The sequence below is a fragment of the Poecilia reticulata genome, chromosome 2, assembly GCF_904066995.2.
Source record: "Poecilia reticulata chromosome 2, P_reticulata-male-v2, whole genome shotgun sequence".
Classification (NCBI taxonomy): Eukaryota; Metazoa; Chordata; class Actinopteri; order Cyprinodontiformes; family Poeciliidae; genus Poecilia; species Poecilia reticulata.
Window position 1 is genome coordinate 9,959,305 of NC_088831.1, and position 25,110 is coordinate 9,984,414.

Below are 25,110 nucleotides of genomic sequence, written 5' to 3' on the forward strand. Positions count from 1 at the left end.
ACTCTTTCAAAAACAGATATCGATTCCATCCGTATGATGCGCCGTCTGTCTGTGCATCCAGCTCACTTCCCAGGAATCTGACACGTCTTTATGAACACTGTGCTCAGTTAAAAAACATTTCCTCTCCAGTCTTCGCCCCTCACGCTGTGCGTGGGCGTCTCCAAGGCTGTACCTGCCGCGAGTGCCTTAATGTCGGCGGCACACACGCACTCAAACTGAGTCAGCCGCCGCCGCTGCTGCTGTCATCTCTTCCTCTCTCCAGATCTGCTCCCTATTCATTATTTCCTCCTCATGTGGAGGAGTTCTGCTCAATGTGTCTCAGGGCCAAAACCACTGTCAGCTTGGACCGAACAATTAAGTTGCCTTTTATTCAGCCACCCTCTTCTGGGTTTTGGTCGATCCTGCGTGTTCCCACCTCGTCCCCCTCGTGGGCATCTTTTCAGTGCCTACTCAATCAATTCTCCATCGCATGCCACTCGTCCCTGACCGGAGAAGGAAAGGGGTTTTAAAATACATCTCAAGTCCCACCTCATATTTTCTGCTGTAAACCTTTTAACTACAGTCAGTGCAGGCTTTACAAAGCAGCGATTTGACTTTTGATTTTCTGTTTCTACTTCAATTTGAGCTTCTAAAAAGACAGCTTTGAATGTGAAATTTTATTTCTGTTATGGATCAGTTTTATTGATGGTTTGTGGTGGGAATGTTTTTGTCATCTGAAAAGAGTATTTGTCTATTTGGTGATTGCATGAAATGACCCACGTGTGTCAAGGATTTGTTTTCATGTACTCAGTTCATTTGTCCACACACCACAGGCTCTTCTCAAGCTAGAATACAACAAAAAGGTTAAAGTGCAGCTCAGAGAGTAAAGGTTGACCTGAAGATTCATTGCTCACAGGAATATCTCAACTGTTTATTTCAATTCATTGTGATTCTCATGGATTGTAGCTATGGAAACGCAAAAGCTACTATTACAAAGACTGATGAGAAACTATTTAATGCAGAAAGCATTTCATTGTACCGTATAGTGTGAATTAGTTCAGGTGTTTACTTTTCAGCAGTAGCGGCCTTGAGCTGAGCTCTGATGTTTCACATCTTCATTTGGTTCTCAGGGGTTCAGGTCAGGCCAGATTGCTGGTCAATCAAGCACAGTAACACCGTTGGTATTAAAGGAGGTGGATTTTTTTGGTGTGTGTGGGCAGGTGACGAGTCCTGCTGGGAAATAGAAATCAACACCTCCATAAAACTTGTCACCAGATGAAAGCATTAAGTTCTCCAACACTTCCTGGTTGACGGCTGCTTTAACTGTGGATTTGATTAAACGCAGTGGACCAGTAGGAACTTGATTTCCAGCAATTTGTCTGTAGCTCAATTAAGACGAGTTGAGAATCGTCTGTTTGGCAGCTGTGCTAAGGCTTTTACAAGCCGATATGTTTAAAGGAATTTTGCCAAAAATGATTTTTGCAATCATTGTGTCCGGTCTTGTTTTAATTAGTTGCTCATGCACAGCGGATGTACAGCTTGTTAAAGCAGATGATTCACTGTTTTATTGCAAACTGTTCAAGAAATTTAGTTGCAGAAAAAAACAGACTATTTGCAAACTTTATTGCAGAAGGTAAAACTTATAGAGCTAAACCCAGGTTAACAAATTGTACCGTTTGACCATGTCGTACTTTAAGAGGATCATTTAATCAGTTAAGTCCAACTCTAACATGACGCGAGTTACTCATCTTGTGAATGGATTCTTAGAGGTGACACTATTTGAATTTTCCCCATTCTGTGTTGCAGGCCTACTCATCCTTCAACATGGGTCGCACACCTCGAACCATGATGCCAATGGGAAACTCTTTGTTCTGGCACGACTACGACGACAACTGCCTGTACGAGTGCCTGGACGGCAAAGACTGCAAGAGCTTTTTCTGCTGTTTTGAAGAGTGTAAAGAAGGCGGCTGGAGGAAAGGACGGATCCACCTCAACATCCGGGAGCTGGATTCCTATTCCCGGGTGTTTTTCCCCACCTCCTTCTTGCTTTTTAACATAGTCTACTGGGTCAGCTACCTCTACCTCTAGTCTGATCGGGCAGCCATCTTTGGACCCTGCTGGAGCAGCTCTCATCGTTTCCCACCACGACTGGAGACATGAGGTCTCAACCAAGTAGTGGAGGAAATTAGCTGAATCTGCATTATGGGAAGTTTTTACAGACACGCTTCTTCAAGGGTGATTATCTTGATGGTCAGGATTTTTAAAAAATGGCTTTACTTCTCTGTCAGGATGGAAAGACCGATTTTATAACTCTTTGAGAAAACCAAACTGTGACTTGAGAGAAGTTCGGGGACAGGGTTGCAAAGCTGAATCTTGGACATCGAGATAGCCAAGCACCCATAGTGCCTTCTCTGGAAAGGGTGCGGCAACAAAGTATGCGGCTTCAGAGTTCCCTCCGTTTTTCTTTGCCACCTCATCAGTCACCAGGCCGCATGCTGAGCTGTCCATCTACTAACGAAACCAACCTGGATCACAGTTTTTCACAAATGGACATGTTTAAAGTTATTGCTTTTATTTTGTAGCAGCTTAGTTTTAGTTCTATTCTAGAATTAGTTCTTTTCCTATGGTAACATTTCTCTTTTCTTATCAAGTTGGACATGAGTTTACAGCAACACCAACACATCAGTCAGCTGTTTAATATGAGTCGGCAGCCTGTTATTGATGTTTTACGACCACGGGATGCAGTTTACAACATTCTTACGCAACAAATGTATACCAACCAAACTAAACGTACAGCCCTGGGAATATTATGTATGTTTAAATACACAAATAAGCTTAGCTATAGGAGTGCTTTCATTCAGAACAGATATTAAATATGCTTATTTAGATTTTTTACGGTCATTTTTTATTTCCCAGTCTCTTTGTAAATGAAAAGTTTGACATTTTGGGAGGTTTTTGTTTATCAGGAGTATGGCTAACTCTATAAAAGCTCAACTTCTACATGTCCATGTGTTTTGTTCTGGATTTGGCTCTACTCCTGAAAGTAATCTTCATTTCAACTCTTACACACTCCAGAAATCAACAAATAAGATAAATTACTAGATTAGGAAAACCTTTCATCTACAAAAGACAATCAGAGAATCTGGTAATTTATTATAATATTTCTCACATAACGTTTTGTTTCTTCTGGTATTTTGATTGCCTATTTACAGTGACACATTATGAGTATCTATGGTAAAGGTATTTTTTTCTGTGCGATGGTTGTGAACTTCAATGTCTAGAAAGAAGGTAAAGATGATATTTTTGCCACATTTTATGGGAACTGTGTGCCAAGTGAACTGTGATTAAACTTGAACTTTTAAAGAAAAGTATTAGGCTACTTACTACCATTTGGACCAAGGTTTAGACATTAGATTTAGTAAATATCTCTGACTGAGCCTGATTGAGCATTAGCAAACCTTTTAGCTGAACCTTAAAGAACCTTCACCGAAGCTAACCAAATGGCTAACTTCACACAAATGGTCAGAACGCTGTGAAGTAAAATTGGAATAAAGTTAGTAGTCTTTAGCACCAGGTGAAGGGAACTTTGAATGAAAAGTAAAAATTAATACCCATTTGATTTACTAAACAATCTGTGCCTCAAAAAAATGTCTGCTGCATCGCAGCATAAACTGCATTTCTTCAGTTTATGCTTTTTATACTATTTTTTTTACATCTGGCTAAATAACTATCTAAATAGAACCTATCATGCAACATTAAGTTGAAAAAGCCACCCATTATTCTCCTACCTAAAGATATGAAAGAACGGAGAAGATAATTGACATTTATTCATCTGGAAAGGGTTAAAAAAACTATTTAGATGACTTAAGATCTTGTGGTACTGAGAATAATGTCTAAAGCCCGGCAGGCTTTCCTTGCCTCAGGTAAAGTCAGCATCTATGATCCAACAATATGAGAGAATCTGAAGGAAATTGAGTTTTAAGGTCAAACTACTACTAACCCAAAAGGAAAACATGATCCACTAAATGGTCGTTACGTTTTTTGGGGAAATTGTTCTGACTGACAAAATGTCCCAACAGCTGTGCCTCTCATTACATAAAAAACACAACCTACCCTTGAACATGTTGGTGGTAGTGTGAAGGTCTTGGGTTGTTTTGCTGCTCCAGGAACCGGATCTCGAATGGAACCATGGACTTCGATCCCCTCCAGAACCTTCCCAGAAGAATGCACAAACATCAACTCATAACCTCAGGCTTAGGCACATTTAGGTTTGTCAAAAATAAAAGTGAAAATATTTTTACATTACTGACTCCAAAATTTCTTCAAAGTAATGTAAGACACTCACAAATAACACTCTTCCATTATGAACGGGTTGAAAGACAAAAGTCAGCAGCAGAAATTAGATTTTAAATCCCTAAAATAAATGCAACATGTCAGTTTTTGTCATGGGTTCAGTGAGATGGTAGAAGGTCTGGTAATAAACGCTTTCTGATGGTGCCGTTTGCTTCCCAGCAAGTTCTTCAGCCAGAAACGACACACAAATAGCTCTGTCTAATAGTTGCATGCACCGGATGCATTTCTCAAGTAAATAAAATTAGCAAGGAAAGGAGAAACAAATTTATGACAACCAAATCTGATTCCTGGTGCTGAAAATAGAAGCTCGTAGTGAAAATCCGGACATTTAGACAATATAAAAATCCTGTTCTGTGTTTGTAACAACGTATTAAGTAAGCAATGTTTAACAACAGTGTACCTACTGACGTCTCCTTCCAGCAAAATCAAACAAAGCTCCGTTCTTCAAGATAAAATTAGGTTACTGCACTCCTATTTCCATCAAGGATCTTATACCAAAAAATATCCATCTTATAAAAATCAACCAAAATCTCAGGAAAGTTTTCAAACTCCTTGTTGAATCTGTGCCACAAATGATTAACCAGTTCAATCCATACTAGCAGGGTGTACCTAATAAAGTGGCCAGTGAGTGTAGGTGTCTAATATTGCCTTTGTGTGACATAAGAGACCCCAAGAGCCCTTTGAGTCCCTCAGAGGCAGCGGTGGCTTTGACAAATGTCACTCTTAGACACCGCGAGAATGAGAATGACTTTATGTAGCTTAACCTTTGCCACCGAAATATTACACTGGTTTTCTTCTCCAAACCTCGGCAGCAACACAGATCTCCCCGACAAAATGTCAAACTATTTATTTAAAAAGCCCGTAAGCTGCCGTCGCGCCTGCAAACGGTGGGAACAGGCTTTGAAGGACGATAACGGTCATCCATCCCAACACAAATGCAAACGCGGGAGACCCTGTTCTGCTCATGTTCACCAATTTGAAATGATTAGCTGCTATATGTTGTGATGCTCCACGTTCACATGGTGCACAGGGCAGAGCTGGAAATGGATGATACGGGATGTTTGCTGATGGCTCTTGATGGAGTCTCTCCGTTCCCTCCTCAAACAAATAAAACCCGCCGCCATAGGTTTGTGTGCGGACCCAAACGTTCAGGCAAACAAGCGGACGGTGCCAGCGTGATCTGGAATCTGTTTTTGGTTTTGTTGACTGTTTAATGGCGTTTCTTGCGGTTTTTTGGCTTCGTAGAACAATCAATCCGTCTTTTCTGTCGTCCTCCCCGCACCGACACACTCTCCCCGGTATCCGAAGCTTTTCTGTGAGATGTATCTAATTAATGTTTCTATTTTCATACAGTTATGGAATGTATGTTAGGCCAGTAGCAAGGCTGGAGTCGGTCTGGTTACAGTTCAGTCAGTTCGTGCCGCGTAAATTAGTTTATTTTTAGTGGGGCTTGAATATTCATAAAGCCTCCATACCCATTTATGTCCTGTCCAGAGACTTGTAATGGAAAATAAACCCGCTTTGAGTGTTGCTAGATGAACAGCAGAGGGGCTGTTACGCTGTGGGCCATTACTATTCTGCTGATTTACAGATTAACTCATGAGACAGTGGCATTTCATTAGTATTCAGCATATTCATCTCCTTAGAACTGACTGAACTAACCAGAGCTTGGCCAACACCGCAGTAAACTCTCCTCACCTCTGGTATTTCTACTACACTTTATAAGTGACTTAGTCTGTTGAGATACTTCAATAAAACAAAAAATAAATCACTATTTTCTACGTCTCAATGAACATCACCTTGTCTGTATCAAGCGGCATGAACCTGTGTTTGTAAAAGCTCTGTGGAGTCTGAGCGCTAATCCAAGATCAGCCCTGGTAGTTTAATGAAGTCGCTGGAGCAGCCGCCTTTTCCACCAGACCTCGTCACCCCCATTAAGGTCTGCTTGTGTCAAAGCTGCAGAGTCGGTCCCATCGAGGCGGCAGAAAATCATGTATTACTGTTTTGTTTTTTTTCCCCTCTCCCACAAAGCAATTTGCTCGTGATCGTCAGGGAGACGGCTGGAGGGCGGGGCAGGGAGCAAAACGCCACTGAGCCACACTGGTCTTGGATCAGCCCTCCCAGAGGAAGCTTTTATGAAAATAGGATCTTGGGTGAAATTAAGCATCTTTTCTATTGTGTAGTATCTTGCTTATATAAATAAATAATGTTTTGGTCAAGTGCGACAGTGAAGTGTTTTTGTCTAAGAATGAAACCTTGAGAGAAAAGTTTCAGTTCAGAAAGACACTTTAAATGAACATCTAATTTTACAACTGATTGCAACTTGATGAGTATTTCCTTCTGAAAATAACTTTCATCTGCTGAATCCACATTCCTAAATATGTGGACACACACACAACTAAGAATAGTTTTTATACGAAATCAACAGGAGCAAAAATGACATGGTTTACCATATTTTCCGCACTATAAGGCGCACTGGACTATAAGGCGCACCTTCAATGAATGGCCTATTTTAAAACTTTTTTCATATATAAGGCGCATATTCAGTTTGGGTTGCCGATTTGTACTCTATTATTACACACCCACATTTGTAAAGAAATGGTCCCCTAATACTTTATATAGTAGTCTGCCCCAGTCATTGTTTCACTCACGGTGTTGGTGTTGCGATATTGTGCCCAACTGCTTTCTGGGTAACACAGACCAACCGACACGCTGCCGCCGCAGTCTCAGTCTCTTTTCTCCCACCCCCCACCCCTGGCTTTAAATGTATTATCAAACTTTATTAACAAACCAGCGATCTGACAGCTATGCAAAAATATGCAGCATGCACCGCGCACTTCTTCTATGGGGCAAAATGAAGTCGGCAGCTGATTACCGTAGTTGCTAGACCTGTTGTGGCTCAATATTGGTCCATATATAAGGCGCACCGGATTATAAGGCGCACTGTCGGCTTTTGAGGAAATTGAAGGTTTTTAGGTGCGCCTTATAGTGCGGAAAATACGGTACTTCTGTTGTAGTCAAAGAACTTTCTATGTTTTCCCATCAAGATCTTTTGGACCGAGTTCTGTTTTTTGGGGGGCTTCATGTTTTCCTGTGTATTTATCTGACAGAGAATAACTATTCTTAACGACATGAACTCCAGCTAGCAGTTTATCACAAGCAATCCAGCTAATATTTGGAAGAACGTGCTCCAGTCCAATGAGGCTTTTTTAACTTACACAACAAACCAAGTCAGGGTCGCATTGTGAGAGAAACTGGTGAGTTATGACCATTAATGTGCAGCAGTGCATCGTTATGGATGCACTGGCGCGTCCTAATGGAGGCTTTCCCAACCAATGAAATCACAAAGATACAACCATAAGCTACAATTTATCCTTGACTGCAAAAATACTAAATCTTAAAATATTTTTGGTCCAATTTCCAGTGTGAATATCTTCGTACACTGAAAATAAGATAAAACTAACTGTTTACCAAGATACAGGAGCTTGTTTTAAGTCATGAATTCCTTAATGTTGATGCATTAACCTCTGGACCCTTGAAAGGTCATCATTTAAAGTCTGGATGTCTGCTTCTGTTGTCTAAAAGTATCACTAATCCAATGTTCTGCTGGAAAAGTTCAATTAATCCATCCACAATAAATACAGTGATATACAACCGTCCTCTGGCTGTCTGTCTGCCTAATAACAATGACGCGACTAATATCCAGTGACAGATGCATGAGCACATCATTGCTTTCACCTCACTTTAGTGACCTAGTTTTCCCCGGCAGCGTGCAGACACACAGAGAGGGAGAGAAAGGACAGGAGTTGCGGGGTGGATGTGAAGGCAGTCGAGCTTCCTTGGCACCGGAGGAAGCTGCTGCCACCTACGCAGAAGCAGGGAAGCAGCCTATAAGGGCGTTTGATATGGAGGGGAAGCCACTGTGCCACAGAAACCAAGGTTTTAATTCCTGCTGTAGTGAGCTGCGTCTGATAAACCTGGAGGGACTTGAATTAGGCGCTCAGATGGAAACACGGCTGGCTTACAGTACGTTGCTGGCGCAGCGATTCAATTTATGAATGCAGGACATAAAGACAATGTGGTGAGTCGTCCATTTGGAGAACAGGTTTTGGACCATTGCAGGGGGGAGAAAAAGTGTTTTACACACTCACTGGTGATTTGTCAAGTTTCACCTCGTCTAATTTTTAAAGTTCCTCTAAGATCCCCTTGTATGATTTTAAAATAATTTGCATTGCAAATCAGAATTTGATCACCTTCCCACCACACAGACATGGTCATCCTTCAAAAGTCCTACAAACTCACTATAAACTTTTAAAGTATTGAGCAAAACTAGAGTAGTAACACCATCAGTACAAAACATTTCGCATCAATTTGCCGTCAGAACATTGCAGTGAGAGAGATTCTGGTGTGAGTGCCTGGCGCCTTTGTCTTATAGTTTGCAAACAAAACAGCTTCCCCTCCATCTCCACTTGGTCTCAAGGTTAGAAATTTCAGGTTTTATTATCACAGATCGTCTGCACTCAGACACGTCGCCTACATTCTTCGCTTTTTCGTTTTCCTCTTTACAGACTCATTTTCTCTCAGTTCAGCACCAGACAAGACACATAATTGCTTTGCATGCCAATTTGAAAAGTTGTTCCAAAGATACGGTAGATTTTATTGATTCTTCTACCTCAACTAGAGATAATGTTTACTCTGAGCTCTGACGGGGAAACGACATGCACATTATCCGAGCTCGACATGGAGGTTTAGAACAACCTGTTGCTTCGTTTTAGTCCGCTTTCTACATGAAAACTGATAAAACACTGCAAGTTATCTAGATTAGGAGTTCCTCTGATATTCATTTCATTTCCATGTGAGCATTCGAGCGTTTTGGTTCAGACATCTCTAAAATAATCAACATGACAGCATCAGGAATGTCTTCACTCATTGTACTGACGGCTCCGTCCTGGTCTACTTCTTGTGACTCATTTTCTCCGTCTGATACTAAAATAGTCTTTGGAGGGGGAAAAAAACAAAAAAACATCAAAGATGGATTGTTTGGGTGGCAAACGCCAGAGGGTTTCACCAGAATAAAGCGACTTTTAGCTGAGCAGCGAGTATTTAATCGGTAATAGAGGCTAGGCGGTAAAGTTGTCACCGAGAATTAGCATTAGCTCCATCCAAGGTTCAATATGGTCATGTAGATGGACAGGGTGTTGTGTTTGGGTCAGGAAAGCTTATACGTAGAGACAAAGTGATCTGATATTCAGAGGTGTTTAAAAATGAAAGTGTAATGCGCCGCTTTCATTACATCTGCAAATTGGATGGAGAAATGAGAGCTGGTGCCACAAACGGCTCGCTCTGCCGAGCAGCCGGCCCGCCGTTTTATTAATGGACACTCGAGGGAAATCTGTCCGCTGACCAACTTTGTGTGATTTTAGGCCAATGGCAGAAATGTTTACAAGACAACAGAGGTAAAAAAAAAAAACAGCCCCAGTGGTTTGTTCAGAGTCTGCATCTCACGCCGCGAAGAGCTGAAGACTTCATTAAAAGCGAATCCTGTCTCAGCGGCCGCAGAAACAAATGGGACCTCAGGGGAAATCAGACTGAAATGAGCTTTTTTCTGACATATGCATATACAGAAAAGTATTTGTCCACTTGTAGGTTCTTCGTGATCCTTTTTTGTAACATTTAATTGCTTTGAAACAAAGATATGAAAACTTTGTTTCATATTAATTCATTCAATGACATTAAAAGCTGAGCAAAACAATTGTGTCTTTGGTCAAAAGGTGAAATCAGAGATCAACTAAATAGATATTTGAGTGTGATCATGTTGACTTGTGAAAGCGAGAAGGCAAGAAAGAGAGCAAACAAAACAGAAAGAAACACTTTTCCTCTGAAGGAGAATCAGGAAACCAAAGTCATCTGGATTCCTAAAACCAGAGCAGCATTAGGATTCATCCGCCACCACAGCATGGAGGGGAGTCCAATATTTACTTTCCTATTATGAGGGAAATATTCGCCATCCTTCAGCTGCTGATGGCGCCGCTATGCTCACCAGCTGGTTTCTGTCGGCATCTGGCTGTTTGGTGGACATGCAGAGAGGATTTTAATGTTTTTAATGAATATGGATGCTGCTTTCAGCACCACGGCGATAAAGAGAGGGGGCGCCAAACAATTTGGCTTCTGAGGCGCGAGGAGGAGTTTAAGCCAGGGCTGTATGGAGGCATCGCCACCTCAAACACACACAGACTAATCACTGGATGATAAAACAGTTCACATCACATCTCTGGCTCTTTTTCTTCAGTGCAAATCAACCGAAAGCTCAGCTTTTAGTCAGAAAGACATTAAGATCCTAAAGTTACTGCAAAGTAACATTCATACTTTCATATTTTGAGTATCCAAATTAATCCACAAAGTGAACAAACCTGTGAATGAGACCCTCTGACCTTTTCCTATTAAAACATGGATAATAGATGTATGTTTTTTTCCTGACGGCTCTGAAAACGTTCCACTGCTCCGTCTCCTGCAGCTTGTGCTCAGTTCTGTTTATCTGTCAGGATTTTGTGCTTCACTGCACCAGCAAATTATATGTAGAAAATATGCGAGGCAGCAGCCCCGACCTGACAGTATTACGGTCACTAGTGTTGGCAAACTTTATCGCTAAGGAGTGCAGTTAACCCACTAGTTTTAGATTCATACAGTTTGATTAAAAAAAGGCTCATTTATCTCGTCTCCATCCTGTTTGTCTGATTCTACTTCCTGGCGTCACATTCCAGAAACGGATCATGGTTGGGTTTTAGATTCATGGAGTTAGAGGTTAAATAATAATATTAAAACAGAATCATTTTCAGCATCAGAGCATATTCTCTGGTATGATGCAAAGAAAAGCAACTTGAACTGGACATCATCTTTGACGAACAAGAAATTACTGAGCTCACTGAACTTATTCTTCTAATTTTGGTGCCGAATATTCAACCTTCTGTCGTCTTTTCCATCTCTTCTGTCAGCAGCAACATCTGGTTGTTCATAAGAACTCGTGTGAAAAAGTGTTTCCACTGCTGTTTTGCTAAATACGCTTACTACAGCCGAAAAACTTTATTGAAATACGTGAGGATATTTCAAAATTGTAATAAATTAAGCCAGTTATCAATAAACTTTACTTATAAAATGATTCAGTGTGATTGAGCTGGTATTCGTGTCAAATTGTTCCCGTTTTGCTTAAACAAACAGAACCAGTAACTCAACGGCTGTCAAGTTTAACTGCAGCCAATAAAGTCGGAGTAAATTGTTCCCTCACTTTCCTTTGAAGTGCAGCCAGTGTTTTGCTCTTTAAAGTGTGTGTTGGCACATCCTCAGTTTGATTATTCACAGAAAACAGCGGCTCAGGGGGTCTCCATTGACCAGCGAAGTCATTACAGCCGAGCCATGAAAAGAAATGAGGAAGAGTCGTCCAAACATCTGCGACAGCTTTGTTAGCCTTTCTGGATCCTGCGAGGGAGAAAATGAGTGGAAGTCATCACGCGCACCAGCTGCCGCCGCCGCCATCGCCCTTCTCCTCGCTCCAACACAACTGATTGTGATTTAAACTGTTCAGGATGCAAGCGACACAATTTATAGGGCGATAACGCGCTCAAGTGTTTCCCAAAAGTCAGGATTAAAAATGCTTCCCCGCTGGCTGTCCACAAGAAGGATTAAAAAGCATCACGTTGAAAAGGGAACTGATTAGTGCCCTACTTTAGCGAAAAGTTTTAGCAACATTTTCAGTAAAAGGTAGGGCAAACCTTGGGAAAAAAAGAAAGCTCCAGTGGTAAAATGTGTGAGGTGAAAAGAAAAAGTCTCGCTCCATGACCTCTGCCACGTATCATCCATGCTGCCTGCTATGCTCTCACAGAAAAACAGCTTTAGAAATATCGTGTACCCAGTCGGGTATAATGCCAGTTTACCTTGCGGCGCCGAGGTCGCAGGTTGTTCCACTCTCAGTTCGAACAGAGAGCTGCAAGACGACAAACTCTGAAAAATACAGAGAACCAGATCGCGCTGGATTCAGGAGAGGAAGAACACGACACAGAGACGGGCAGTCGGGGGCAGCAGAAGCTAGAAGGTGGTCTAGCCTGGAACGTCTCTGGAATATTTGATTTTATTTTAGTTTTAAATGTACTAACCGGGAGAACTCTGACTGTGAAACGCCTCAACAGAAACGCCTTCAGAGTGCGCACATTCTGCACTCATCGCATTCCCAGTTGTACCAACTTGGCAAAGATTACGCTCAATAGGATAAAGGCAAAAATCGCTGGACAGGAAACTGAAAGGTCACGCGGGACTTCCTGCTGTCGCTATCGGACGTTTAATCTCATCCCAACACACACACCCAGTCATATCTCATGAATGCACTTCTAAAAATCACACATTTTGTACACTATTTATTTCTGACAGTTTAATATAAAGAAATAGTTGCAAAAGTTTCAACATTTTTTATATGTGATCATTTTTAGAAATAAATCAGTCTCTCATTTAGCAGCTTATTTACAAACTGAATAGTAGAAATTGGACAAAATGCCCCATTTTGAAAAAAATATAAATTGTTTTGATGCGACAATGGACCATTAAAGCATTGCCATGGCAGCAGAACATTTTGTTTATAGGTATGTATAATGTTTGGCGAGCATGCCATCCATCACAGCTTTGCAGTGAACTTCACCCATCTTATTTGCACATCATTGCCTGACATTTTCCTCCATTTAAAGAATGAATTGTTGCTCGTTCTAAACCGCTTTAAGGAGAACTTCTAGTTGAGCCGAGCTTTCACACACTCAGATTAAAAAAAGTTAAATCCAGGTTTATTTTCCTTTCTTCCTCCTTTACTCTCTGCTTTGTGTTGGTGTGTGTTATTTGCACTTTATATTAAATATATGTTGCTGATGGGCATTTCACTTGCATACTTTACTCATTGTGTGAATTGTTTTCTCCTGTCCTTATCTTACCTGCGTATTGGTTGCACTTAAATCCACCAGAGTCATTCTCTCTCTCTCTCTCTCTCTCTCTCTCTCTCTCTCTGCATGAAACCATCCCAACTTTTGCGAGCTCTGCTGCAAAGTCTGATAAATGATGCCCTGCTGTCCCTGCGTGTTTTCTTCCCACTCGCGCCGCCTGCTGAAGGTGTGATTGTAAGAGACAAACACCTGCTTGCTCGGCAGCATAAATATGGCAGAGTTCACCGGGAAACAAAAGACTGCAACCTCAGAAGTGATATTGTGCAGCTCCAGAGTCACTGGCTCCAAAAGCTCCAGAAAGGAGCGCGGAGGCTGGAGAACGTTCTGGGTTGACTGTCTTGAGGATTACCACCTGCTCTGAGACGCACACAACATGTGGCAGGTTGATATGGATCTCATGGGGAGCATGGGGAGGTGTAGGTTTTCTTTTTAGACGGTTTGACATTCGTAGTGAAGCAAGGGCAGAAACAGTGGAGAGAAGAAATGGATGAATACCCATCTGATTGGGTTATAAATACTCTCAATGGGGTCGCTGCCTCATAAAGATTATCTGTAGCAAACAGTGCATGTTTGCGGATGTGTGTGTGTGTGTGTGTGTGTGTGTGTGTGTGTGTGTGTGTGTGTGTGTGTGTGTGTGTGTGTGTGTGTGCGTGTGCGTGTGCGTGTGTGTGTGTGTGTGAAAGCCAAAGTGTGCATTCAGGAGATTTTCATCCGGAGTGTGTTCTCCTCTCAGGGATGAATCCTGAATATTTTATCCGACTCCAGCTCAAAATGAGAGAAAGAGAGAGAAAGGAAAAAAAAAAGACCCAGTTCGACTTGTTGTCGTCTACATTTCGTACGACTGCACCCGTCGCACGTCCAATATAGGATTCCTTCTTTTTTTCTTTTATTGTTGTCGCTGCAATTATGCAATCATGTGCTTGAAATGGAGGCGTTTAAAAAGCGAGCGGATCAATTGCTTTTTCAGCCTGGCTTTAAATGCGGGAGCGCTGCGACGCCGAGATTGCTGGCAGAAGAAGAGCGCTGCGGTGCAGGGTTCATGCTGCGGAGGGTTTTTAGGTTAATGTCAGCTGAACCCCTGCTGTCATAAAAACCAATTCTTAATGCAGTTTTCACTTACAGAGCATACTTTATCACCGGTTCAGAAATGTAATAGACTCATCTTCTGGACTCAAATGCTGTTGAAATTTGTTATTTTTTGGGGGGGAATTATAGATGTTTTAAGAACATAGAAACCTGCTAGAGATCTTTTTGCATTCTCATTCATCTTCCTCACTTTCTGCCTGGCGTTTATTCTCGCAGCTCATCTTTGTTGCCGCTTCTCATTCGTCTTTGCTCGGCTCAACTAGAAGTTCTCCTTAAAGCGGTTTAGAACGAGCAACAATTCATTCTGTAAATGGAGGAAAATGTCAGGCAATGATGAGCAAATAAGATGGGTGAAGTTCACTGCAACGCAAAACAAAGCTGTGATGGATGGCATGCTCGCCAAACATTATACATACCTATAAACAAAATGTTCTGCTGCCATGGCGATACTTTAATGGTCCATTGTCGCATCAAAACAAGTGTGGCGTTAGTTTAACTCAGCCCTTTCACTACAATTATAGTTGCAAGTTTTTACGAGTTTTTTTTTTTTTATCGTCTTTTTTTTCTTAATTGGAGTTGGGCCTGGACTTTGACTAGGCCGTCCAAACACTTGAATGCGTTTCGATTTAAATTTTGCTCTGATGATTCTTCTGAAAGACAAACCTCCACTTTCCAGTCTGCAGGATCATCCTGCATTTCCTCACATCAGCTCAAAAGCATGATACTGCCACCACCGTGTTTCACCATGGTGGAGTGGTTTGTTCAGGATGATGTGCACACAGCTTCTTGGCATGGTGAGGTTTTCAACCAGGACTTCCCGATGTGGAAAAGTTCAACAGTCTATCGTCATCTCCAAGTTGGAAATAATAGAGAAGGAGCTTTCAAATAAAACGCATTTATATAGATTTTTTTTTAATAAATGACAAACATTTAAATAATGGTTTTATGAGTTTGTATCTGGATTTATGGTTCAGCTCTTTGGGAACATTTAGTCACAGCACAGCGACGCTCCGATGGTTTCACTAAAACACATTTATCAGTTAGAATGTCATCCAGAATCATCTGAGATCAGAAAGACGCTTTCATCAGTCTGAGGTGCTTTTCTCTCCTCAACACCTCTGCAGCATTATTCTGAAAAGTAACTAGTCAGATTATACCAGCAACACAACATATGGACAGAGTAAACGAGACTCACTGTCCTCACAGGAAACTAAGCAGGACAAAATCTGAGCCCAAATCTGTTAGATTTTCTATTTATTGAGGTTTTTTTCTGTGTTTTATTTTTGCGAGCATTATCAGAGGTCAGGGTGAGGTCAGGGTATGAAGCTGAGATAAAAAATGAAAAGAGTTTATAATGGGGGGGAATCTTCAATGAAATAAAAGATGAATTGGACTCATCTGAAAAAATGTGGAAAAGGAAAAATAAAAAGCTTGCGTTGTTCCTGAACTGAGTTTGCAGACATTATGTTTCAACTTATTTCTACAGTTTCCAGGTTCAGTGCCTCGCAGCGCAAAAGTACAAGCTGTGCACTGACATTTTTAACCATCTTTCTTCTCTAAATAGCTGAAAATGTCATTATTAAACAATGAACTGGCTTTTATTTCAGAGTATAAAAGTAAAGATTTCAGATTTTTCTTTTTAAAGAAATTCTCAGGGGGGAAAAAAATGCTTATTTTTTTCTTCTAAATCTGAATTTTGCGTCACTTTATGTTGGTTTTTTTTACATTAACTCTCAAAAGCAAAACGGTAAGTTTATGGCTTTATTACAAGAAAATGTTGGATTTTGTCTCATACAGCACCTGAAAAATTAATTAATTAATCTTTATAGATTAAATACCAACAACTCAGTTTGCATATGCTTCCAGTCTGACTGAGTAGGAACATAATCCCCATTAGAGACACGACTCTGGGCCTGCAACATGACGCTCTCTCATTTGCATCAGTCGACGAAGAGAGTTGTTTGGCCAAGAGGCGACATAAACCCGATGCAGGTCAAGTGTGCACCTGCGTCTTTAGAGCCGTCGCCCTCGACGTCACCGCAGCTGTGAGCAGCCGTCAATTACGAATCACCGGGATAATGTGGCAGCTGATCTTCAGATCTGCCACACCCCACTTCCACATCAACCCCAGGCCGAGGTGAGTGACAAAGCAAACACGGGAGATTTCAGGTCAATCTGCAGTGCCATCAGGAGTGTAAAAAAAAAAAAAAAAAGATTATTAGAGATCGAGTTTCTACAAAATACCAAAGTAAAGCAGAAAAATCTCTCACTCCCTCCTGCTAAAGGCTGAAGAACCATCTGTGCTATTTAATGACAACAAAATTCATTGTTGTTGACACACCTCGTCAACACCCCGCCGCTACCTTGACGGCATGCTCCATCAATCAAACGCTGCTGCACAGGCGCTGCTCGCATCCATCATCCTCCAGACTCCCTGGCTGTGCTGGAAGCGCTGGGCAGCTGCTCCCAATTCACAGTAACGTTACTAAACCTGGACGCAGCAGGAGAAAGTGGAATCTTTTTTGGCTTAAACACAAACTTTTCCCACTCGTCACGGACATTAGAGTCAGACTAACCGTTTCCCCAACACAATTATTTCCATTTGTGAAACACCAAAATGAGAACATTTCAGTTCATTCGAGGCACAACTAGAGTCTAAAGAGACTAATGTACAGCTGTGTGTCATCAGCATAATTGTGATACTCTGTCTTATTGTTGCGTACAATTTGAATGATCAGAACGAAATAAAAGTAAATGGTTAGAGGACCTAAGATAGAACCTTGAGGATCGCCGCAGATAACTGCATTCAGTTTAGATTCAAAGTTACTTATGGACACAAAAAAGGTTCAATTTGACAGATAGAATTTGAGCCAGATGAGCACTTCTACCAGGAAATACCAAACCAATTTTAATGATAATAAATGTCATCAACAACTGTGTCAAACATCAAATTCACATCAAGTAAAAACAATTGAAGACAGCGATAAAACACTGATGCTTCGTTTCATACAGCGTATGAAAACAGATTTTCTAAAACATTTTTCCCCACAGTCTGTGATTGAAAACTGAGTGACCTGTATGTCAAACAGTCACTTAGTTCCCAAGTAAAGCCTCTGACCACGAGGGATCCGAGGGACGTAGCGCACGGCCGATTAACGCAGAGCGAGCCGGAGAACCGGGCCGAACCCGGCTCCACTGCACTTTACCAAACAGCCATCCATCAAAACCTGCAGCGGTGAACATTAAGAAATAATGAAGATTAAAAGAATTATAATCATTTAAAAAAAGGGAGAGAAATACGTTTGGTCCTGCTTTATATTCCGAGGCTGATAAGTGATTTCTCCGACGAGATTGTTTGAACGTTGAATATTTTAACACTCATTGCATTTCTGATGGCGCTGCGCGTGGCGGGAGATGAAACAGATGACATATGGCAAAGGTCAGAACGTCCTGCTGGGAACAGAAGAGCTGATTTGATTCTTGGCATTACTCAAGTGTCCTGTCCATAATCCAAGAAAGAAACCCTTGGATATATATTTTTTTATTTTATTCTATTTTATAAAAAACATTCCTACAAGGACTCTCATTTAGAAATACCTTCTTGTTTTTAATTTGTTTTGGAGGTAATTGTTTAAAGGATAGATTTTTCTAATGTTTTCCCTTTTTTAAATTACTATAACACTTAAGAGAAACTGTGTTTTCAGACCAAACCTTCGAAATGATGGAATTCAACAAGTGTTTTCACAAGCTTTTACAAAATTGCTTGAACACCTTTATAAGCTCTTCAAAGACAGATCTTCTCTCTTAAAGCTGTTACGAGGCCACAAGTTGAGACCAGCAGAATTCTGGTCATTCTCAATTTTTTTTTTACTGCTGCCGTTTTTACGACGCAATCTGCACAGATTCGACGGTTGTTACGGGGAGAGATCAGATGGAAAGTAACTAGAATAAAACAAAAACTCGTTTGCTGGTTTAGTTTCAGCCTGGCGACAAAATGAGCGGCTAGTATATTTCTTTAATGAGCTCAGTGGAAAAGCTAGAAGAAGGAAGAGCAGCTGTCGTTTCAACTGAGTCAGAGGAGCAGAATAGTTGCTTCAGAAGCAGGTGGAGATGGATCCTTCTGTCATCCATCGTTACCTCTAAAGAAACGTGTGCTGTCACTGCTGTGCTCTCAAAATTATTAATGCTAATATGATGGCGCACAAATTAACTATTTAACAAATCTTTGAAAACTTCAAGATGGGGGATTTAGAAAGCTTCCTGGTGACTAAAAGTATCAGGATGTTTTCTAAATTTTGGATATTTTGGTTGCTGGAGTAGTAGTTTTTATTATTATTATTATTATTATTATTATTATTATTATTATTATTATTATTATTATTATTAATCACCTTATATTCATAACTAACTTCCTAAACCTTAAAAGACTGAAGAACCTTGAATTTAGAAAGTTTAGAAAGTGTCTTTTCAACAAACTGCTCACAAATTGGTGCCCAATGTTACAACAACTCTGTGCCATCACATGAGAAATCACAAAGCCAAGACCCGTTACAGTAACAATACTTCACACAACTCCAGCAAAACTTGCCTCTAAATGAATGCTGACAGAATTTTAATGCTTCAAATCTCAGTTTCAGTCAGAAGTGGTCTGCAGTAAATCAGAGGAACACTGGACTCACCACAGGCAGTTTTTAAATCCCTCTGTATGTTGCCGGTTTGGTAGGTATTCTTCTTGACTTCTTCCTTCCTCCTCACTAGAAAAAAAAATCTTCATTTTATCAATTCAAATTTAGTCTGAGGATGTTTTCAAAAATGGACGAGTTCAGCTATTATGAGCTGAAACATTATAATATATTCCATCTAAAACGAGAGTTAGCTTCCCGTATTAAATGCATGTTGAAGATCTTTGACTTACAGTTTGAAAAGTATCAATACAAGAGGGAGAACTTCTACTTTGAATAGGTCACTGGAGCTTGACCTGCCTGAAGCATTGGCAAACAAGGAGCATGCCTCCATCAGACTCTATCCATAATAAATAGGATCCATCAGTGCAGTTTCTGTCTGCTTTAACAACACTGAGGCCAGATGGCGTTTGGTCTGTGGACCAGTTTGGTTTGAAGGGCTTTATGGTGTCAGTGTTCTGATTAGTTCTCATAGAAATGTCAGATTTTCTGTTAAATAAAGTCAGAATGTTGTAAAAGCAGCTAACAAATTGACCATTTACAGAAAACAAATGTTAGCTTACCTCTCCAGCTGCTTTTTCTGCTTGACCCAGCAGCTCCATCTGCTCTGGATTCAGTTCAGCTTATTTTATTCTTTTTTTTAATTCCTCTGAAAAAAACTTTTCACTTGGGGTGCTGCGGTGGCGCAGGGCCAAGGCACAAGCCATGTATTGAGGCCTTGGTCCTTGTGGCGGTGGCTGCAGGTTCAAATCCCGGCCTGGTGACATTTGCTGCAGGTCTTCCCTCTCTTTCCTGTCAAACTACTTCCAAATAAAGGCCACTCTTCTAACAAAATGTTGCACTGAAGTGTTTGAACTTTTTCTACACTAAGAAATTTCCATGAAAATCCTTCCAAGTTTCTGTCCTCGTCTCCAGCGACGCACAAACTCCACAGGTGGCGCTCATCAGCCAGATCCAGGCAGCCAGATGGTGCGTTCACTGTTTCAGGACGCTTGAGAGCCACCGACACAACCGAATCACGTTTCTCAATCCTAAATGTAGGAAAACTTTGTTTATTTCTATAACAGAATATGAAGCAATCCAGATACAGAACTAAATGTATCTGTGTGTTTGAAGACAATCACCATAAAGGTTATTGTCTAATTACAGAAACTGCATGAAAAAAAAGCTGAATTGTGCATATGTTTCTTATTTAATAAATTCCCTTTTGAACACAGAATAAATCTGAATTTTCCCTCCAGCGTGGTCAGAGTTTAACTACAGAGAGAGGAACCAATGCGTATAAAACTGATAAAATACAAACAGAAGTAATTAGCTCTGAGTTCTGTGCAAACTACCTCCCCTGAGATGGAAAAGTAATGGCCGACATACAAATGAGAGCCGAAGAGGAGAAATCAATTTACACAGCCAAAGCAGTTCCTCTCACTGTTTCAAGAGAACAGCTCTATGCAGATTAAAGCAGCAGATGTGCCAGAGAGAGTTTATTTTATGTCTTTTATTTTCTCTCCTCTATATCAGGGTGGACATGGTACCTTACACAAGCATTTTTATCCGTAGTTTTCAACATTTTTCATCACAAACCTCAGTGTATTTTATGGAGATTTTAAGTCGACCACAGCAGAGACACAAAAGCTGATCTTGGAAGAAAACCTTTTAGATCGAGGATGTTCAACGTAGGGTCCGTACTTGTTTTGTTCAGTCACCCCAACCACAATTCAAGTATAATTTAAATAATTTAGGACAAAACTACAACTTTTTAAGTAAACTCTACTTACAAATATGTTCGATGCAACACAAAGTGATTATTTTCTTCCCAGCTTTCTGGTTTCTTTAATGTTGTCATGGTAACTAGGACCACATCTACTCATTGACTTGTACTCTGAAGTCCACCTTAGTGCACCCTGATGCGCTTTTAATTGCTGTGTTAAAACCTGGCTAAATGCAGCAAGTGTTTACAAACGAAGACTGACCTAGATCCGGTTTTTTTATTGCTGAGAAAAGAAGAAACATGTTTTCAGTTTTTATCAATCGAGTCCACAATGAAAAGAGAAATGGAAGTCTTTTATTTAAGAAGGAAAATGTGTAAAAAAACAAAAAAACAAAAAGAAAACATTTACAGTTTTTGATTTATGACCTAATTTCTACAAAAAAAATATTTATTCCGAGTCCTCTTGACCCATGTCACAAAATGTTTGTAAAAATACTCCAGGTCCTTAGATGAGCTAAATGCCACACTTTTCAGATTTCTCTTTGTAAAGAAAGAAATGCAATCTTTTATGCACTATTTTGTGTTTATTTATGACACAATAAATAAAACACAATAAATTTTGCAGATTCAATGTAACAAAATGTAAGAATACATTGCAAGGAATAGTTTGATTTAGATGCAAAACCTAAACATGGCCGTCCTTCATCGGATCCAGTTTGTAGAAATGATAAAGAATCTTATAAAAACTAAGTGAAATCAGACAAATCCTTCCCAAATTAAACAGAAAACACTGTTGATCATCATGTTCTTTTCACACAAACATTCATTACAAACAGTCTGTGTGCACATCTTCACACTTCCACTCTTTGTGTAACAACACTCACATGCTTTGTGCAAACGTATTGTTTCTGTCTGCTAGCTTGTTAAGTAGGACATAATTAGAAGCTCGCAAAACAACCTTGGAAATAAAAGAGAATATCTAGAAGCAGACATATGTCTGTGAGCAAATATCTGTCCTCAAGGCTCTGAAGCTCACAGAGGAGCAGCGATAAAAGGAGTCAGACTCCTGGCAGACAGAGTTTGTCAGCTGGTTGAGCAGCTTTAGAAAACCTTCTCTTTCCCTTGGACTTTGGTATTTAAAGTGCTGCTCAAACACAACTCTGAACATTTACCGACATCCTGCTGTAAACACTTCAGGCATGGATTATCAGATGAAATCAAATGAAATGAAATGTAAAGGAAACCAATCTTGACAAAACTTTTTGTCCACAAAACATGTCAACAGTTTAGTAAAGAAGTGTGACGCCATGCTCCAAAACAATTTCAAAGACATTGAGCCTTAAACTGGGATTTATTTGTTTTAAAATGATGCGTCTAAATGTTTAATAGCTTCAGTTTCAGTGGATTCAGTAGTTCTCTCTTTTTTATACTTTCATACTTCTTTAAGAGGAAATAATTTTAAAAATCCAGCGGTTTTTATGTCTAGTGGTCACAGTTTGGTTATTAAAGTCATAAAATAAAATAATGTTTTTTTGTAGAAATTCAGATAAAACTTCTTGATTTGTTTTATCAATAAGTTTATCAAGCAAGAAATGTACGGTATATTTTATATGGTATTTTTTTTTATCTACACACTTGATGTGTTTCCATTGACTATATAATTGTGCAAATTTGAATTGCAAAAAGAAATTTGCTTAATGGAAACTCACATTTTTAGCTGTATCTATATTAGTATCCCATTTTCAGACCTTCCTGAATATTTCTTAGAATATTTAAAGAAATCTTCCCCAATTTCTTTTTGATTGGGACCATGTTTTAATTTCTTGCCATAAAGGGACTGAAAAACCTGATTAAATACACCTTTTACCTACTGTTTTTATTTAAAAATACTGCTTCTTGTTCAATTTCTGTCCAGCTGAGCTACTTAAGGTTGGTTACTCTATGGTCCCCACATCCCTGCTCTGCCCACACTAATGGAAAGCATGTGTAATCCTCACAAAACACAGAATAAATGATGATTTTCAGAGATGCTAGCAGACTGTTAATTCCCCATTGACTGAGTTTTTCCAGCTATTTTACCAGATTTGTCTTTAAGCTTGGCTTAGCTAACCTCTGGCAGGTAATCGTTTCACTTTTTGCACACTGAATGAGTTTTACGGAGCGTTTTCCCTGCCTGTCAGCTGGAAAAGAATCGAAAGCATTGGGAAATCTTAGGACCACGCAAAAAAACCCTCGGCGAAGATCGAAATGTTTTATTGTTGTGTGTTTTTTGAACATCAAATCACAGAAAATGTTAAGGACGTTTGTCTGACACAGATAATAGGATCTTTAGAAGATGATTTGTCATCAGGGAAATATTTATTGTATCTGTGAAAGAAACAGAATTCATATTTTCCACAAAATATTGCTAAATCTATTCTCAATAATTGTCTGCATTGTTATCCCAAAGGTGTTGCTGTTTAGCAGAGCTGCTGAGATATTACGTCAATTTAGAAGGAGATTCATGGCAACAATATAAGTAACAGTAAAATCACAGCTGCTGCTCACTGGGGCCAAATTCACTTAGAACGGCTCTAAGGGGAAACGTTATTGACATTTCCTGACATTGACAAGTTTCTCCCCGACACGCAGCTCTGCACTGATAATGAGGTTTGATGAGCCGCGCGCTAATCATGGGCTCTTGGTGTGTTATTGTTTCACACCTGAGGGATTAAAAATGCTGCTTTTTATGGCGTGGCTGTTGTAACTAAAGCGAGATCAGACTGGTTTGAGAGAAACGCGTTAGTTTTACATGGCTACATTTGTTTTGTTCGTATCAGATGGATGATCGGATGAAGAGTCCGTGGAGCAATCATTGCGATTTTTGGGATCTGAAATCGTCTTCTTTGAATTCAAAACGATAATGTGAAGCTGCATTTCCTGCTTTGATGAATGGAAAGCAGCTCAATGTTGCAGTGATTAATTACCAATGGTGCCAAGTGATTTACATAGAAATCTGTTATTCTTATTTTTGCAAATATTGGTAAATTCCTTCGCAATCAAGTGAAATGTGGCTGGATGCAACACCTCCCTCCTGGGAAGTGACTGATGTGACACGAAGGAGATGCAAACTGTAACTCTGTGTGGGTGGGTGGGTGACAGCTGCTAAAAGTGCTGGGGGTCAAATGGGAGGTTAATGGCGAGACCGGGGGTTAAAGTTCAAAAGCCGAGAAAGTGGGAGGCGAGTCGGGAGACCGAAATAGAACGGAAGGGAGCGAGGAGCGAGGGAGGTGAGAAAAAAGTCTTAGCGGGAGATAAGGGATGGGGAGAGGACAGAAGGAGAGAGATAAGGAGCAGCAGTTAGCAGAAGCAGCCCGCTGATGTGACGAGTCCAGGGAAAACACATCTACACACAGAAACTCCCCTGATTATTAGGGGCAATCATTTCTGAAGACCTCATCTATCTTTCAGGTGAACATGCAAAGAAAACACAAATGAAACCGTTTTGTTTTTCGCCCTGAAGCGCTCTGAGGACAGGAGCTGCAATAAAAAACTTTCAGGAACTTTTTTTTCCCCTCTTGCTGGGTTTTCAGACCTAGTGACCGACAGATAACACGGGTTATCGCTCAGCTGCTGTTAATGAGCTTCATGCATCTGAATTTATCCCTTTAACCCGGTAGAACATCTTAGAGAAGTCTTGATACTAAACAGAACATTTTTAAATTTCTTCACAGCCAGTTTGGCAGGATAAATTACTCAATAAAAATGATGATACAATGAAATCTTTACTATTTTATTAATTGTATTGATTGTTATTTTAGCTTTCAGAAAAAACACAATAAGAGATCCAGAATAATCAGCTTTTAGGAATAGAGTTGAGATCAGGTTACAAAGCCTCACTCCTCTTGTAACGGAGACCAAATAGTTCAATATTTGTCTGATTTTACCTTAAAAAGCAAAGAAAAAAGTTTTTGATCATCAAAAACTTAGTAAAAACAAAAAGTGATTTTCAAAAGATGATTTGAATTTATAAAGAGAGAAAATTATACAAACCTGTTTCTGTCATGTTTCACGCAACAAGTGCTATCACAAGAAAATCCATGATAACATGAAAATAAACCATTAAAAACACAGAAAGAAAGCAACATTTGAAACTGTCTAAATAGGACTTGCATTTAAAAAAATACAATATCTGCTTCTCGGGGATTTTGCTCCACGTTTTAGCCGCAGTTAGTTGATAAAAATCAGATTAAGGACAGCAATAGCCGTTAGGAAAAGCTCTGCTTAGAGAGGCGCATTTATCATGCAGAGGTGCAGTCAGGCCCGGCTTAAAAAGTGGCATTGATAC

General features: G+C 40.1%; 1 protein-coding gene and 1 long non-coding RNA gene across 3 annotated transcripts in view; one reads left to right on the top strand and one right to left on the bottom strand.

Moving 5' to 3' along the window:
• Positions 1-6,557, top strand: part of LOC103476105 (gamma-aminobutyric acid receptor subunit gamma-3-like) — an 86,296-nt gene extending 79,739 nt beyond the window's left edge. For both annotated transcript variants that reach the window (XM_008428206.3, XM_081616962.1), the window contains one exon: positions 1,786-6,557. In XM_008428206.3, coding sequence (XP_008426428.1) covers positions 1,786-2,067 — 282 coding nt within the window. In that variant the 3' untranslated portion in view covers positions 2,068-6,557. The remainder of the gene's footprint in view (positions 1-1,785) is intronic.
• LOC145555315 (uncharacterized) lies at positions 4,099-22,057 on the bottom strand. Its single transcript, XR_014091447.1, has 3 exons — positions 19,309-22,057; positions 19,073-19,147; positions 4,099-4,191 (listed from the first exon to the last, which is right to left on the bottom strand). It is a non-coding gene; the product is annotated as an uncharacterized LOC145555315 (long non-coding RNA).
• Positions 22,058-25,110: the final 3,053 nt, after the last annotated feature.